This window comes from Vulpes vulpes, chromosome 2 (assembly GCF_048418805.1).
Source record: "Vulpes vulpes isolate BD-2025 chromosome 2, VulVul3, whole genome shotgun sequence".
Taxonomy (NCBI): domain Eukaryota; kingdom Metazoa; phylum Chordata; class Mammalia; order Carnivora; family Canidae; genus Vulpes; species Vulpes vulpes.
The window spans coordinates 159,780,055-159,794,270 of record NC_132781.1 but is presented as its reverse complement, the minus strand read 5'-3'; the positions used below and the strand labels follow the sequence as shown (position 1 = coordinate 159,794,270).

The 14,216-nt window shown below is 54.8% G+C and overlaps 1 protein-coding gene across 1 annotated transcript in view; it reads left to right on the top strand.

The window, feature by feature from the left end:
- Nucleotides 1–11,883, top strand: part of IGSF21 (immunoglobin superfamily member 21) — a 240,475-nt gene extending 228,592 nt beyond the window's left edge. The window contains exons 6-10 of the mRNA XM_072751042.1: nt 627–1,101; nt 9,722–9,807; nt 10,224–10,416; nt 10,802–10,840; nt 11,653–11,883. Of these exons, the coding sequence (XP_072607143.1) occupies nt 627–1,101; nt 9,722–9,807; nt 10,224–10,416; nt 10,802–10,840; nt 11,653–11,726 (867 nt within the window). The 3' untranslated portion in view covers nt 11,727–11,883. The remainder of the gene's footprint in view (nt 1–626; nt 1,102–9,721; nt 9,808–10,223; nt 10,417–10,801; nt 10,841–11,652) is intronic.
- Nucleotides 11,884–14,216: the final 2,333 nt, after the last annotated feature.

The following is a 14,216-nucleotide window of genomic DNA, read 5'->3' as shown; positions in this document are numbered from 1 at the left end:
CTCTCCGGGGCCCACCCACCTTCTCCCTCTTCCACAAGCCGGCCCCAGGTGGGCACGGGCGGTCCCTGGAGCCCAGGTGGCTGCTGCAGGGGCGGCCCCTGTTTGGGTACACCGTGTCGTTTAAGCATCCACAGCCCCACGAGGAGGTGCTCTTAGTCCCCTTTAAAAGTAAGGAAATTGGAGGCACGCCCAGGTGGCTCAGTGGTTGAGCTTCGGCCTTCAGCTCAGGTCATGATCCTGGGGTTGATCCTGGGATCGAGTCCCACGTCAGGTTCCCCGCAGGGAGCCTGTTTCTCCCTCTGCCTGTGTCTCTCATGAATAGTTAAATAAAATCTTAATAAAATAAAATATAATTTAATTTAACAAATTAAAAAAAAAAGTAAGGAAATTGGAGCTAGAGCCGCTCACCTGCGGGCAAAGGTCGTGATGGGCTCAGGCACTGCCGCTAGGGGCTGTGTGTCCCCCCCAAACTGAGCTGACCTGGCGTGCTGGGGGTGCTGGTGTCCATCCAGAAGGAGGGGGAGGTCCTGGGAGAACTGGCGTTCTGCGGCCGGCCCCTCTGAGATCCATGGGGAGGTCCGGGTCATCCCCACAAACTCTTTCCCACACCCTCTTTGCCATTTCAGGTTTATTTCAAACGCGACGGGGAACCCATCGAGGCAGTGCCCCTGTCCGAGCCGCCGGATGCAAGCTCGGGCCCCCTCCAGGACAGCAGGCCCTTCCGCAGCCTCCTGCACCGCGACCTGGATGACACCAAGATGCACAGGTCCCTGTCCCTGCTGGACGCCGAGAACCGGGGTGGGCGTCCCTACACAGAGCGCCCCGCCCGCAGCCTGACCCCGGACCCCAGCACCCTCTTCCAGCCCACCACCGAGAATGTCCCAGAGACGGTGGTGAGCCGCGAGTTCCCACGCTGGGTCCACAGCAACGAGCCCATCTACTTCCTGCGCCACAGCCACACCCCGGGCAGTGACGGCACAGTGGAGGTGCGCGCCCTGCTCACCTGGACGCTCAACCCGCAGATCGACAACGAGGCCCTCTTCAGCTGTGAGGTCAAGCACCCAGCGCTGTCGATGCCCATGCAGGCAGAGGTCACGCTGGGTAAGACTTGGTGGGTGCCGTGCTGCAGGCCCCCTGCAGAGCTGGGTGGCGAGGAGCCGGGGGTGTGGGGTGCTTGGGTTGCTGGCCGCCACGGACGTGGGGAGGAGGTGGGGCAGACGGGCGTCAGGCACAGAGATCAGAGCTGCGGTTCTTAGGGTGATTTATTTGATTATTTGAGAGCAAGCAAGAGCGAGACGGATCACAGAGGGAGAGGGAGAAGCAAGCTCCCCCCTGGGCAGGGAGCCCGATGCGGGGACCGGTCCCAGGACCCCGAGATCATGACCTTAGCATCAGCCAAAGACAGACACTTAACCGACTGAGCCACCCAGGCGCCGCCAGAGCTGAGGTTCTTCAGAAGGTTTGCTGAGCTGGGTTGGGGTGCACGGGGGGTCACAGGGGCGTCGGGAGAGTATGCCGGACAGAGTCAGGAAGGCCAGAGGTCAGGGGAATTTGGTCAGTGGGGATCCAGAATATGGAGAGTCAGAGAAGTTTGCAGAACCAGTAATGGCTCAAGGTAAGCAGACGCGGACTCAGAGGCGGACAGTACGGCCCCAGAGTCTCGCTCTTAGCCTCTCACTGCGCCTCCTCGCACATCCAGTGTCATGGGCCACTGCCACCTGAGTGCTGGCCACTTGTCGTTCTGGAGAGACTTCACCGGCACCCCCACAACCAGGCCTTGTGCTGGCTGCTGGGACCTGGTCAACCCAGAGCCTGCCCCTACCTCACTCTGTGGACCCTCGGCACTTCCCGTTGTTCTTTCTGGAATTTGAACCTCCCCAGCTGGGAGCTAGAGCAGCCTCAACCCCGGGAAAGCCGTGTCCTTCCCCCCTGACCCAAATGTTGGCTTCCCTGGGATGGTGCCCTGCCCCACCCCCCAGCCAAGAGCAAGAAAGACCAGACAAGGACCTCGCAGCAGCTGGAGAGGTGAGCTTGCAGTTCACATCTCACACCCGGGTGATGAGGGGTGCTGCCACTGGCCTGCCCCACCCCCATCCCACCCACACCCCAAGCCAGACTAAAGGGCTCACCTGCCCTGTCCTTGATCCCAGGCGGGTCCCTTGACTGGAGCCATGTTGGTGTGTGCACTCCACCCCCATCATTAGAGCAAGGGCAAGGCCGGCTCCCATGCATGGGCTTGTGTGTGCGCCCCAGGGACCTGCAGAGTGGGGGACACAGCAGGGCCACCAATGTGCAGGGGCCAAATTGGTGAAGGAGTAGAGATCCTGGGCTGGCTTCCCATCCACCCTTGACCGCTGTGTGTTGGTGTGACCTCAGGCCTCAGGGTCCCTGAGCGTTGGGTTTCTGATCTGTTGAAGGGAGCCAATAATTGTGACCTCGTAAGTGCCAGGAGCCAGGCTCTATGCAAGATGATTCCCTCGTGAGATCTCTTTGCGCCTGGGCAATGTGCCTCTGGGGCAGTGAGAGATGCTGTCATCATTCCCATTTCATAAGTAAGAGGAGCCAGGCTTGGAGAGCCTCCCCGTAGGTCCCCCAGTCAGGTCTGACCCCAGGCCCACATGCCTCACCACTGTGCTCTACTGCCCACCTGCTGGGGCTGTTGGTGAGGACACTCAGAGCCAGTGGGCATTGGCATGACCCATGGACAGAGCAATGAGCTGGAGGGTTCCCAAGGGAGTGGGGGGTACCCTGCACTCTGGCCATGGTGGGGAGACAGTGGGATGGGTGGGCAGATGAGCCCGGGGCACAGAATCCAGCCATCTGATGGGGACTTTGAAGGTCAGGCCGACAAAGATCAGAGCACGCCTCCCTGTGACTCCTCTGTTCCCTCTGCCAGGGTGTCCTCCCCAGCTCCGTAGCCGCTCCCCACAAGAAGACACGCCCGGTGCTCCTAGAACCCATCTCAGCAGGTGGCAACTACGTTCTTACCATTGATGGAGTCAGAACCCTTGGAGTCACCTGCTTCTCCTGCTCTTTTCCCGTAGCCCACATCCAAGCCAGCATCAAGCCCTGGCTCAGAACCACCTTTCACCATTTTCCCTCTGACCACTCAACCCAAGCACTGCCAGTCCCCATCTGGATTCTTCCATTGGCCCCAGACTGGTCTTTCTGCTCCCACTCTTCTCCTTCTCTGTTCTTTGTCCTGATTGAACTACTTAAAATATAAATCAGATCATGACACAGATACACACCCACCCCAGACTCTCCAGTGGTAGACAAATAGACTGATAGAACAGAATAGAGTCCAGAAATAGACCTACATAGAGAAAGTCAATTGATTTTTGATGAAGGCCCCCGGGCCATTGAATGGGGAAAGAGAAGTCTTTTTTAACAGGCTGCCCTGAACAACCGGACAAGCTTAAGGACAAAATGACCCCAGTCCCCTACCTCCCATACACACAAGAATTAATCTGAGATGAATCACAGGCCTAAATGTGAAACCCAACAACGTAAAGCTTCGAAAGCAAAACGTGGGAATGTAGCTTTGTGACATTCAGGTAGGCAAGGATTTCTTTAAAAGGTCACAAAAGACAACAAATGAAAAATTGGAAATGGGTAAATTAGCCTGAATCAAAATTCAAAGCTTCTGCTCATAAAAAGGCACCTTTAGGAACACGAAAAGGCAAACTACAGACCTAGAGAAAATACTCCCAAGACAGATATATGACAAAGCACTTGTATCCAGAATATATAAAGAACTACTATACATCAATAATGACACGACAACTCAATTTAAAAAAAAAAAAAAAACACAAAGGGCCAATAAGCAAATAAGCAGTGTACAATATCATTGGTCACCGGGAAAATGAAGACTGAGGCCTCATGAGATATGCCATTTCCCAGCGACTAGAATGGCTAGTGTTGGAAAAACCAGCGATATCAAATGCTGATGAGGGCATAGAACAATCAGAACCTTCACGCATTGCTGGTGGGAATATAAAACAGAACCACTACGTTGGACTATTAGCAGTTACGTACCAACTGCTACTTTACTACCTAGGAGTTTCACTCCTGAGTGTTTACCCAAAAGAAATGGAAGCGTATGTCCACAAAGATTTGGACATGAATGTTCACAGCAGCTTTATTCATCACAAGAGCAATAATAAAAACTAGAAGTAAACCAGATGTCCATAATTAGGAAGATGGGAGAACAAATTTGTGGTCTATTCGTACCATGAACTACTTCTCGTCCATACCAAAGAACTCCTGTTATAACCAACAATAGGGACAGAGCTCAAAAACCGTATCCCAAGCAAAAGCAGCCAGACAGCAAAGAGGACCTACTGCATGATTCCATTTACATAACAAACTGCTAGAACATGACATTTCTGGTGATAGAAGTCAGAACAGGGTCTTCCTAGGGAGGGTGGAAGGAAGCAAAAAGGAATCTTCTAGAGGGATGGGAATGTTCTAGACTTTGGGAAGGTGGTTACATAGGTGTTCACACTGAGATTGTCACATTGTGTTCTTAAGAAGAGTGCATTTCCCTGTACAGTTGCCATTATATTTAAAACCAAATCCCAGCGGTGTTCACCCATCCCTCCCCTCTGCTCCATCTGCTCCAGCCACGGGGTCCTCGTCACTCTTCTGTGAATATGCCCAGCTCGGGCCCACCTCTGTCACTTGGCACTGGCTTTCCTTTCTGCCTGAAATAATCTTGCTCCAGATAGTCTCAAGGCCTCTGTCACTGAGGCCTCTGTTCAAATCTTCCTCTCAGAAGGTCCTTCCTTGAACACCTTATCTCAAACAGCCTCTTCCTCCTGGCCCCATCAACCGCTCGCCTTGCTTTATTTTCTGACATCACCTTTATCTCAACCTGCAAGCATATAATGTATTTCCTTATTCCCTGGATCCCCCACTGGAATTTAAAGCCCATGCAGGCAGGGTCTCTATCTGCCTTGTTCACAGGGTGCAAGCCTCTCAACTATCCCTAACATATTACTTAGTGAGCACCTGTTTTATAATTAATTCATAGTTTTCTGGGTTGCTGAGAAGATTAAATAAGGCAATACGTACAAAGTGCTTAGCATAGTGACAGAGTAAGTACTCAGTAAATACAAGCTACTGTTATTTTTTTTAAGATTTTAATTATTTATTTATTCATGAGACACACAGAGAGAGAGAGAGAGAGAATGAGAGAGAGAGACAGGGAGAGAGGCAGAGACTTAGACAGAGGAAGAAGCAGGCTCCATACAGGAAGCCCGATGTGGGACTCAATCCTGGGACTCTGGAATCACGCCCTGAACCAAAGGCAGATGCTCAATCTCTGAGCTACCCAGGTGTCCCAAGCTACTGTTATTATTCATCGTTGTATCCTCTATATTGCCCTGCAAGATAATTGACATATATTAGGTTTACAATAAAAAACTAAATGTATAGAGCAGATGAATGAGTAGGTGGATGAGTGGAATGGTAGGTTTATGGGTATGTGTGTGAGGGATGGATGGCTGGCTGGCTGGCTGGCTGGCTGGATGGATGGATGGAAAATTGTTAGATGGGTGGATGAATGAGTGATATGAAATGATGGATGGATGATGAGTGGGTAGATGGATGGATGGGTAGATGAGTGGATGTTTAGATGGATGGACGAGTAGGTGGGTGGAGGAATGGATGGAGAGATGGAAGATGGATGGATGGGTGTATGGGTGGGTGGATGGATGAGTGGGGGCAATGATAAGTTAGTGGATGGATGGATGAGTGGATGAATGAATGGATAGATGGATTATGGGTGGTTGGATGAGTGGTTAAATAGATGGATGATGAAAGGATGGATGGATGAATATGCAGATGGGTGGATGGATGGATGAGTGAGTGGGATGAATGGACAGATAGATGATGAATGGATAGATGAGTGGGTGAGTGGATGGATAGATGATGAATGGCTGAATGGGTAAGTAGGTGGGTGGATGCATGGATGGGTGGGTGGATGGATGAATGGATAAATGGATGATAAATGGATGGATGAGTGGGTGAGGGGATGGATGGATAGATGAATGATGAATGGATGAATGAGTGGGTAGGTGGCTGTGTGGGTGAGTGGGTGGATGAATGGATAGAATGGATGATGGGTGGCTGGATGAGTGGGTGAGTAATTAGATGGATGATGGAAGGATAGATGGATGGATAAGGGGATGGATGGATGGATGGATGGATGGATGGATGGATAATGAATGGATGGATGGGTAGGTAGGTAGGTGGATGGATGGATGGGTGGCTGTATGAGCGTGTAGATGAATGAATGGATAGATGGATGATGGGTGGATGGATGAGTGGGTGGGTGAATAGATGGATGATGGAAGGATGGATGGATGGGTGGGTGAATAGGTGGATGATTGGATAAGTGGATGGATGGATGGATGAGTGGGTGAATAGGTGGATGATTGGATAAGTGGATGGATGGATGAGTGGCTGGGTGGTTGGATGGATGGATGGATGGATGGATGGATGGATGGATGGATGGATAGATGGATGAGTAGGTGGGTGGGTGAATGGGTCGGTGGGTGGGTGGATGGATGGATATTTTAGTGAGCACCCAAAATTCCTGGAGACGCCTAGAGGGGCTTTTCCATGAGATTTCACAAAGCCGTTCTTGAGCAGACTGCTCAGGAGAGGTAAGGAGGGAAGCTCATATAATCAGGATCTTTGCACGCCCTGGTCCGAAGCATATGACTTTACATTTCATATTGTAGTGCAGTAGCCTATTCTCTCCACTTACAGGTAAGGAGACTGAGGCTCAACGACTTGAATTGACACATCCAGGTCAGGCCATCAGAGAGCAGAAGGCCAGGCCCCACCTCTGGGTCCCTGGACCCCCTCTCTTTCTCTGTATCCAGGGGTAGACAGCAGGGAAGTCCAGGGGCTGAGAACACTCCTATTGGACACTCTCAGTGCTGTGTCATAGGAGCAGGCAAGGGGTCCAGAATTTGACTGCCAGGACCTTCTGGTGGCCCTCAAGGTGGGGGTGGGAGTGGGAAGGGTGACAGCAGTGGGCCTGGGTTGTGAAAGCAGCATTCGATAGGCAGTGGGGGGTGGGGTGGGGTGGGGGTGCAGAGGCCCATCTGCTGCAAAGGCCCTGGTAGGTCAGCGGCTGCAGGAGGGAGCTCAGAGCGAGGGCAGAGCAGAGGCCTCCCCTGCCCCCCAATGTCCCTCAGGGTCAGCTCCACACAGGAGCCCCTGGGAACCGACAGCTCAGAAAGCCAGGGAGGGCGTCTGGCTGCCCAAGTGGAAGACAGCCTCCCACTCTCCCCTTCCTCCCCATGGCCCCCAGCCTCTGGGCCTCCTCTAAAGCCCTTTGTGCCATCAAGCCCTGCTCCTGCCACTTCCTTGCCCTGTGACCTCTGGCAAGCCACAACCCCCCAGAGGGCCAGGTTCATGGCCTGAAAAATGGGTTTCGTGGTCCCCAGGCTTAGATGCACCGGGATGGATGATAGGCCTAAAATGGGGTCTTGTGCACGTGAGGCTCCGTCTCCCCTCCGTCACTAGGAGGACTAGGGGGTGGCGGTGAGGAATCTGACCTGGCGGGGAAGGGGGTTGATCCTCCTCGGGGTGCAGAGCCCTTGTGCGCCCTCTGCTGGCTGCAGCGGGACACGAGACGGAGACAAAACCACCCAGGGCCACACTGCCCTGTGCCCAGCTCCCACCTGCAGCTGGCTTCACAGTCCTGGAGGGCTGGTAAAGACAGCAAGGAAGCTACTAGATCCCCGCCCCACTCCCCCCACCCCAGGCCTTGGTTTCATTACAGGGATGATGCAGAGGGTTGGCCTGGCATGCAGCAGGCTCTTGGCAAACATTGGCCCTAACAACCAGCCGGGGGGCGGGGGGTCAGGGACGGTTCTCGGTGTTGCCATCGTGCACCTGGGGGATGCAGGTGAAGTGACTCACCCAAGGGCGCATGCGTTAGACCAGAATCTGCCCTGACCTCCAGCTGGGCTCCTTCCTCCTGCTGGCGGAGGCGAGGCGAGCTGGAGACCGGCAGCCCTAGCTTCCTTCCCTGCACTCCCCCACTTCCCGTGTGTCTTCCCTCAGCCCCATGTGGCACTTCAGACGCCCGGCTCGTGGTTTAATTAATAGTCCTTTCGCTTCCTTCTCGGAGAATGAACTTGGCAGTGCCTGGGAGACCACCCACATCTGCCGGCTGCTCTGATTCCTGCTCAGAGAGCTGCTCCGAGAGCTGAGCGGCCAAAGGAGACACCGGGGAGGAGGCAGGAGGAGGTGGGGGGGGGGGGTTGGGGGGAGGTCCCGGGCCAGCCCCAGGGCCAGGGACAAAGCTCTTCTCCAGCTGCCACCCCTGGAGGACGTTCACAGAGAAGGCCGGAGCGTGGCGCTCTGATCAAAACCCTAGGCCCTTCCTCGAGCCTGGGACGCCCCTCCCACCCTGGCCCTGACCTTGTGCCCCAGCCCCAGGTCCTGGGTGCTTCTCCCCCAGAGCCCTCCTCGGGGGTTTCCTGTCTGGCTGAAATGTCACCTCCTTGGGAGACTCTGGCCACCGCTCACCCTCGGGGTGCCTGTCCGCATAACGCTAACACTCCCCGCAGCCTCCTTCCTGGACGCTTGCTTGTGCGAGAACCGTCTGCCCTACTGGAGTGTAAGCCCCCAGGGGCCAGGCGCCGGCCTGCTCCCCACCACGCCCCCCCGCGCCGCCGAAGTCAATGTCCGGAGCAGCTCAGTAATCACTGAATGAATGAATGAATGAATGAATGAATGAATGAATGAATCTGGGGGAAAGAGCCCCAGGAAACATGGAAAGTTAGCTCCGTGGATGACCTTGGCTAAGCCCCTTTGTTGCCCATGCACCTCAGTTTCCCAATGTGAACCTGCGGGGACAGGCTCAGAGGTCCCAGCGGCTCTTCCAGCCCTTCTGCTCTCTCATGCACCGGACAGCGAGGACCCCAGCATCCTGTCCCCCAAGGACTCAAGCTGTAAAGGGCCCAGAAAGAAGCTGTACAGGCATGTGAGGGAAGGGGGCAAGGAGGACCAAGCCCCAGGAAGGAGATGGTCCCTCCACACCTGTCTACCCCCTCCCCTTGCCGCCCCTCCAATCCAGGGATTCCAGAAAAACCCCGCTGGGCAGATTACCTAGTGGGAGGAGCACTGGAGCAGAAGGGAGACTTGAGTTTTGTCCCCTCTCCTCCACACTGTGGGACCTTTGGCGAGTTGCGTCCCCTCTCTGGGCCTAGTTAACCCAGCTGTGGGGGGACGGTAACGGTGGAGCACCGCCCGGCAAGGGGTTTGTGCAGGTGGGAGTTTGGGGGTGCTTCAAGCAGTCACGGCTGCAGGAACAGCCTTCCCCCCAATGGCAGCTGAGTCATTCCTGGGGAGACTCCTTCTGGGCATCCCTGACGGCACCATCCACTGGGTTCTCTGACTTGACCCCGGTCACCCACTGAGGGTGAACCCCACAAGGGCAGGCATCCTGTTCTGTGCACATTATTGCCCACGTCCCACAGGGTGTGGCTGATTGCAGGGGCTCGAGGGCTGTGTGCGAATGAGCGCGGGCCTGACTCCATTCAGAGCTCCCGGCTCGGTGGCAGCTGACCCCAAGGACGCGCAGCGCTGGACTGGAACTTTCTCTTCCATTTTCCCTGCGCCTCCTTTCCTCGCTTGGCCACCCCTTTCCCATACCTACGTACACCTCTCTCACCTGGCCTTCCTCTCCTTGCAGTTGCCCCTAAAGGACCCAAAATTATGATGACGCCCAGCAGAGCCCGGGTCGGGGACACAGTGAGGATCCTGGTCCATGGATTTCAGGTCGGCCTCTCTCTGAGCATCTGGAAGGGTGGTGGGAGGTGGGGGGGCAGCGGGGCACACGGGCATCCCTGGCGGCGTGCTCCAAGAGCCTTCCCTTGGCCCCCAGCGCGGCCAGCGGGCCTCGGTCTCCTGGTCTGTGGGGCAGGATTGGCCTGTGGATGAGGAAGGGCAAGAGGTGCACGCATTTTCGCCCTTCCCTCCAGAACTCCGAGCAGGCGCAGCTCGCGGACCTTGACATCCTGTCCAGTCGGAGAGCCCTTCTCTTCCTGGGGCTCCGGGCTCCGGGCAGCCGCTCCCAACCCATCAGATGGCCTTGTGCTCTCAGCCCGGGGCCAGGCCAGGCCTCTAGCCGCCCCCCTGCTCCGGCAGACTGGTTCCTCCTGTGACCCGACTCTCCCCTGTCCCGACCCACACAGAACGAAGTCTTCCCGGAGCCCATGTTCACGTGGACGCGGGTCGGAAGCCGCCTCCTGGACGGCAGCACCGAGTTTGACGGGAAGGAGCTGGTGTTGGAGCGGGTTCCTGCCGAGCTCAACGGCTCCATGTACCGCTGCACGGCCCAGAACCCCCTGGGCTCCACCGACACCCACACCCGGCTCATCGTGTTTGGTACGCTGCCCTGACCGGGGCTGGGGAGGACTAGCGGGGGCGGCCTTGGCTGGAGCTGTCCCAAGGAGGACGGAGCATCAAGAGCCCAGGGCCCCTGAATGTGCCCCGAGAGGATGCCCTACACAAAGCACTGGAAACCAGGGAGCTCTGGGTTCGAATCCCAGATCCATGACTTTGCAGCTGGGCAACCATGGGCAAGCTGCTTAACCTCCCTCAGTTTCTCCATCTGTAAAATGGGGCTGACATGACTCACCCCGGGAGGCTTTCAGCTGCTCTGAAAGCAGATGCATGACACCACACAGCAGGTGCTGGATACAGGGGAGCTCCTTTACCGAGCTCTGAACGCCTCCCCCCAATCTGATTCTCATCCTGTTCTTTCCAACAGAAAACCCAAATATTGCAAGAGGAACAGAGGACTCCAATGGTAAGTCCTCACTTTCAGAGCTGCTTGCCTAAGAGCGTGTGATGTGTAAGGCATCAGGACGCCCCGGTCCCCCAGCCGCCCGTGCCTGTGCCCTTGCCTTTCCCTGGAGTCCAGGCAGGTGATTGTCTTCTAGTTCAGCAGTCTGGGTCAAAGGTCATCAGGGGTGGGTGCTGAGGCAATAAAGGAAGGGCTCAGCACCCCAAGCCAGCCAAGAGGGATTTCCAGGGACCTAGTGTGCTCCCTGCCCCCACCTCTACCCGTGACTCTAGCTGTCTTAGCTCAGAGAACTTAGTGCCCTGGCCCCAAGAGGATGTGTCTGGCATTGACCATGGGCCCCCCATGTGACCCCCACCTTCCAGGCTCTGGACCCCTCCATAGGTCAGTGGGGAGCACAGACACGTGCCTCGGCTGGAGACTTTGATTCCACCCTCTCTGAGCTGCCCCTAACCTGAGCACCACCGCACAGGCCCCAGACACTGCTCCCCAGCCCACCCGCCCTCCCCTCCTCACACTGAGCCCATCGCACATTCACAACGGAGGCCCCTGCACCTAGTCCCTGCTGGATGGTCCCAGTGGCCACCAGGCTCAGCCCAGCAGGCCTGGGACAGGGAAAGGGTCATACACCATTTGGTGGGACAGGCGGCAGTGCTGGGATTGAACCTAGCACATCCTGTTGCTGAATCTAGACTTTCCAAGGGCCCTTTGAAGCTCTGCCATTCCAGGATCTGCACCTGCCGCGCCCATCAGGGTCGGCGGCCTTGACCCTGACCCTGACCCTGCTCCCTGACTCTGCTCCCTCCTGCCCGGCACAGGTTCCGCTTCTGGCCCTCCTGGCGTCCGGCTCACCTTGGTGCTCGCCCTAACAGTGGTCCTGGAGCTGACGTGAAGGCTCAGCCCCTGCTCCCGCCGCTCCGCCCAGCACTGACATCTCTGCGATCGGTTTTCATTTCTTTTCTAAACGATTTCCAGTCTGTTCTTAGTCTCTTTCTGTCTGTGTCTTGGCTTCTTCAGTCAGTTTAATTAAAACAGAACAATTTTCCCCACCTTCGTCTGTGGCTCTGAATTTTTCACGTATTCTGTAGCCACAGCTGGCATCCCCTGGCACCCAGTGTCTGGACAAGCACTGGGGGTGGGGGGGAGTGATGGAAGAGATGGAAGACAGGCTTCCCCCAGGAAGAGAAGCAGAGCTGCACCTCATCGTCCCACTCCAGTCCTAGCACGCCCAGATGAGGGAAGTGGCTGGATACTCTCAGGAAATCCAAGGCTCCTTGGGGCCAAGTGTAATAGTCAGCTCTTGCCACAATAATGCTGCATAACAAACCAACCCAAACATCAGTGGTATGCAACAACATGCATTTATGATTATGTTTTTTAAATATTTTATTTATTTATTTATTTATTTATTTATTTATTTATTTATTCGTGAGAGACACAGAGAGGCAGAGACATAGGCAGAGGGGGAAGCAGGCTCCCTGCAAGACGTCTGATGTGGGACTTGATCCTGGACTCTGGGATCACACCCTGAGCTGAATGCAGACACTCACTGCTGAGCCACCCAGGCATCCCTATGATTACGTTCATGTTCAGGATGAAGCAGCTCCACTGATCTAGCTGGCAGGTGTTGGGTGCTGAACAACTATTGTGAGTGAGTGAATGAATGAGTAAAGGAAGGAAGAAAGGAAGGAAGGAAAGAAGAAAAGGAAGGAAGGAAGGAAGGAAGGAAGGAAGGAAGGAAGGAAGGAAGGAAGGGAGGGAGGGAAAAGCACCTCTTAAAGGCCTGCTGTGGGTCAGGCCCCGCACTAGGCATCCAGGCTACAGAGATGAGCAAGATGTGCTCTTATCCTGAAGAGCTGATGGTCCAGTGAGCGGAGAACATTTGCTCAACTAACCAAGGTGGGTCAGTGTGATGAGTGTTCGACACCTGCCCAGGGCTCTGGAGCACTGAGGTGGGAGAGATTCATTCTCCTGGGGTGGGATGGTCAGGTCAGAGGAAACCAAAGAGATCAGATGCCAGAAGCAAAAAGAGAGGTTGGCCAGACAGAGAATGGAGGAGGGATCAGAATCAGCAAAGGCATAGAGGCAGGACCATTTACTGTGTACTGCGGGGAAAGACAAGTAGTTATATCAGTGCTTCCAAGAGTACATTCACTGATCCCACAAATACTTATGAAGCGTGTGCCATGGGTCAAAGAGTGTGACGCATGCTGCAGGCTCATTAGGAACACTGCCGTGTGGCTCTTGTAACAGTTATCAAATGTCACAATGCTGCTGTATAACACACATCCCAAATCATCAACAGCAACGGTCGTTTATCATTATTATGCAGCTGATCTGAGGCAGGTTTAGCTGATTGAGGCTGGGCTCCCTTTTGCATCTGCAGTCAGCTGGGGGCCGCCTGGGCTCTGCCCCGTATCACCTGTCATCCTCCGGCAGGCCAGCCCCCGGAAGGCAGAGGAGCAAGAGAGAGAGCCAAAGCACACAGGCCTCCTGTGATCCAGGGGAACCTGCTCTCTTGTCACTTCTAGTACATTGTGTTGGCCAACGCAAGTCATAAGGCCAGCCCAGCTTCAAGGGGTAGAGAAATAGATTAGATGTCTTTTAAAAAGATTTTATTTATTTGTTTGTTTGTTTGTTTGTTTATTTATTTATTTATTTTGCACAGGTTGGGGGAAGGACAGAGGGAGAGGTTGAGAATCTCAAGCAGATTCTGCACCAAGCCTGGAGCCTGATGCAGGCTCGACCCCATGACCCTGAGATCACAACCTGAGCTGAAGTCAAGAGTTAGACACTTAACCTACTGAGCCACCCAGGCGCCCCTAGATTGGACTTTTTGATGAGAAGAGCTGCAAAGTCACATTGCACAGTGTGTGGCCACAGGGCAGGTGGCAGACATAGGGCCATGTTTGCCGTCTAACGTGATCCATTCATTCAATAAACCTTTGCCGGCCTGCATTTTGCAGGTTGTTAGCAAACGAAGCAGATGATTTCCGAGTGTTGGGAGCTCTCCAATAGATGTTCATCAGTATAGAAACATCCAGGCCAGATCAGCAGGTGACAACCACATAGTGCCACCAGCCTCCTCATCCTACTTCCTTCTTCCCCAAAGCTCTGTTCTGTCTCACAGGAACCTCCTGACTCCTCCCCCCACCCGACCCCCACCGCCACCCTCCAGCAATCTTACCTAAGCCTCTCTCACACAATGCCTTTGGCTGTTTTCTAGAAGGAATAAAAAAAGATTTGTTCCCTCTCTTTGCCTTAATAGAGGGAAGCCCATGTAGGCATGAAATTGGAATTGCTTTGCCCTATTAACAGTGTGGTCGTCGGGCTCCACTGACCCCTAAAGTGCATTAATATCTCAGCAGCGAGTGGATGAACT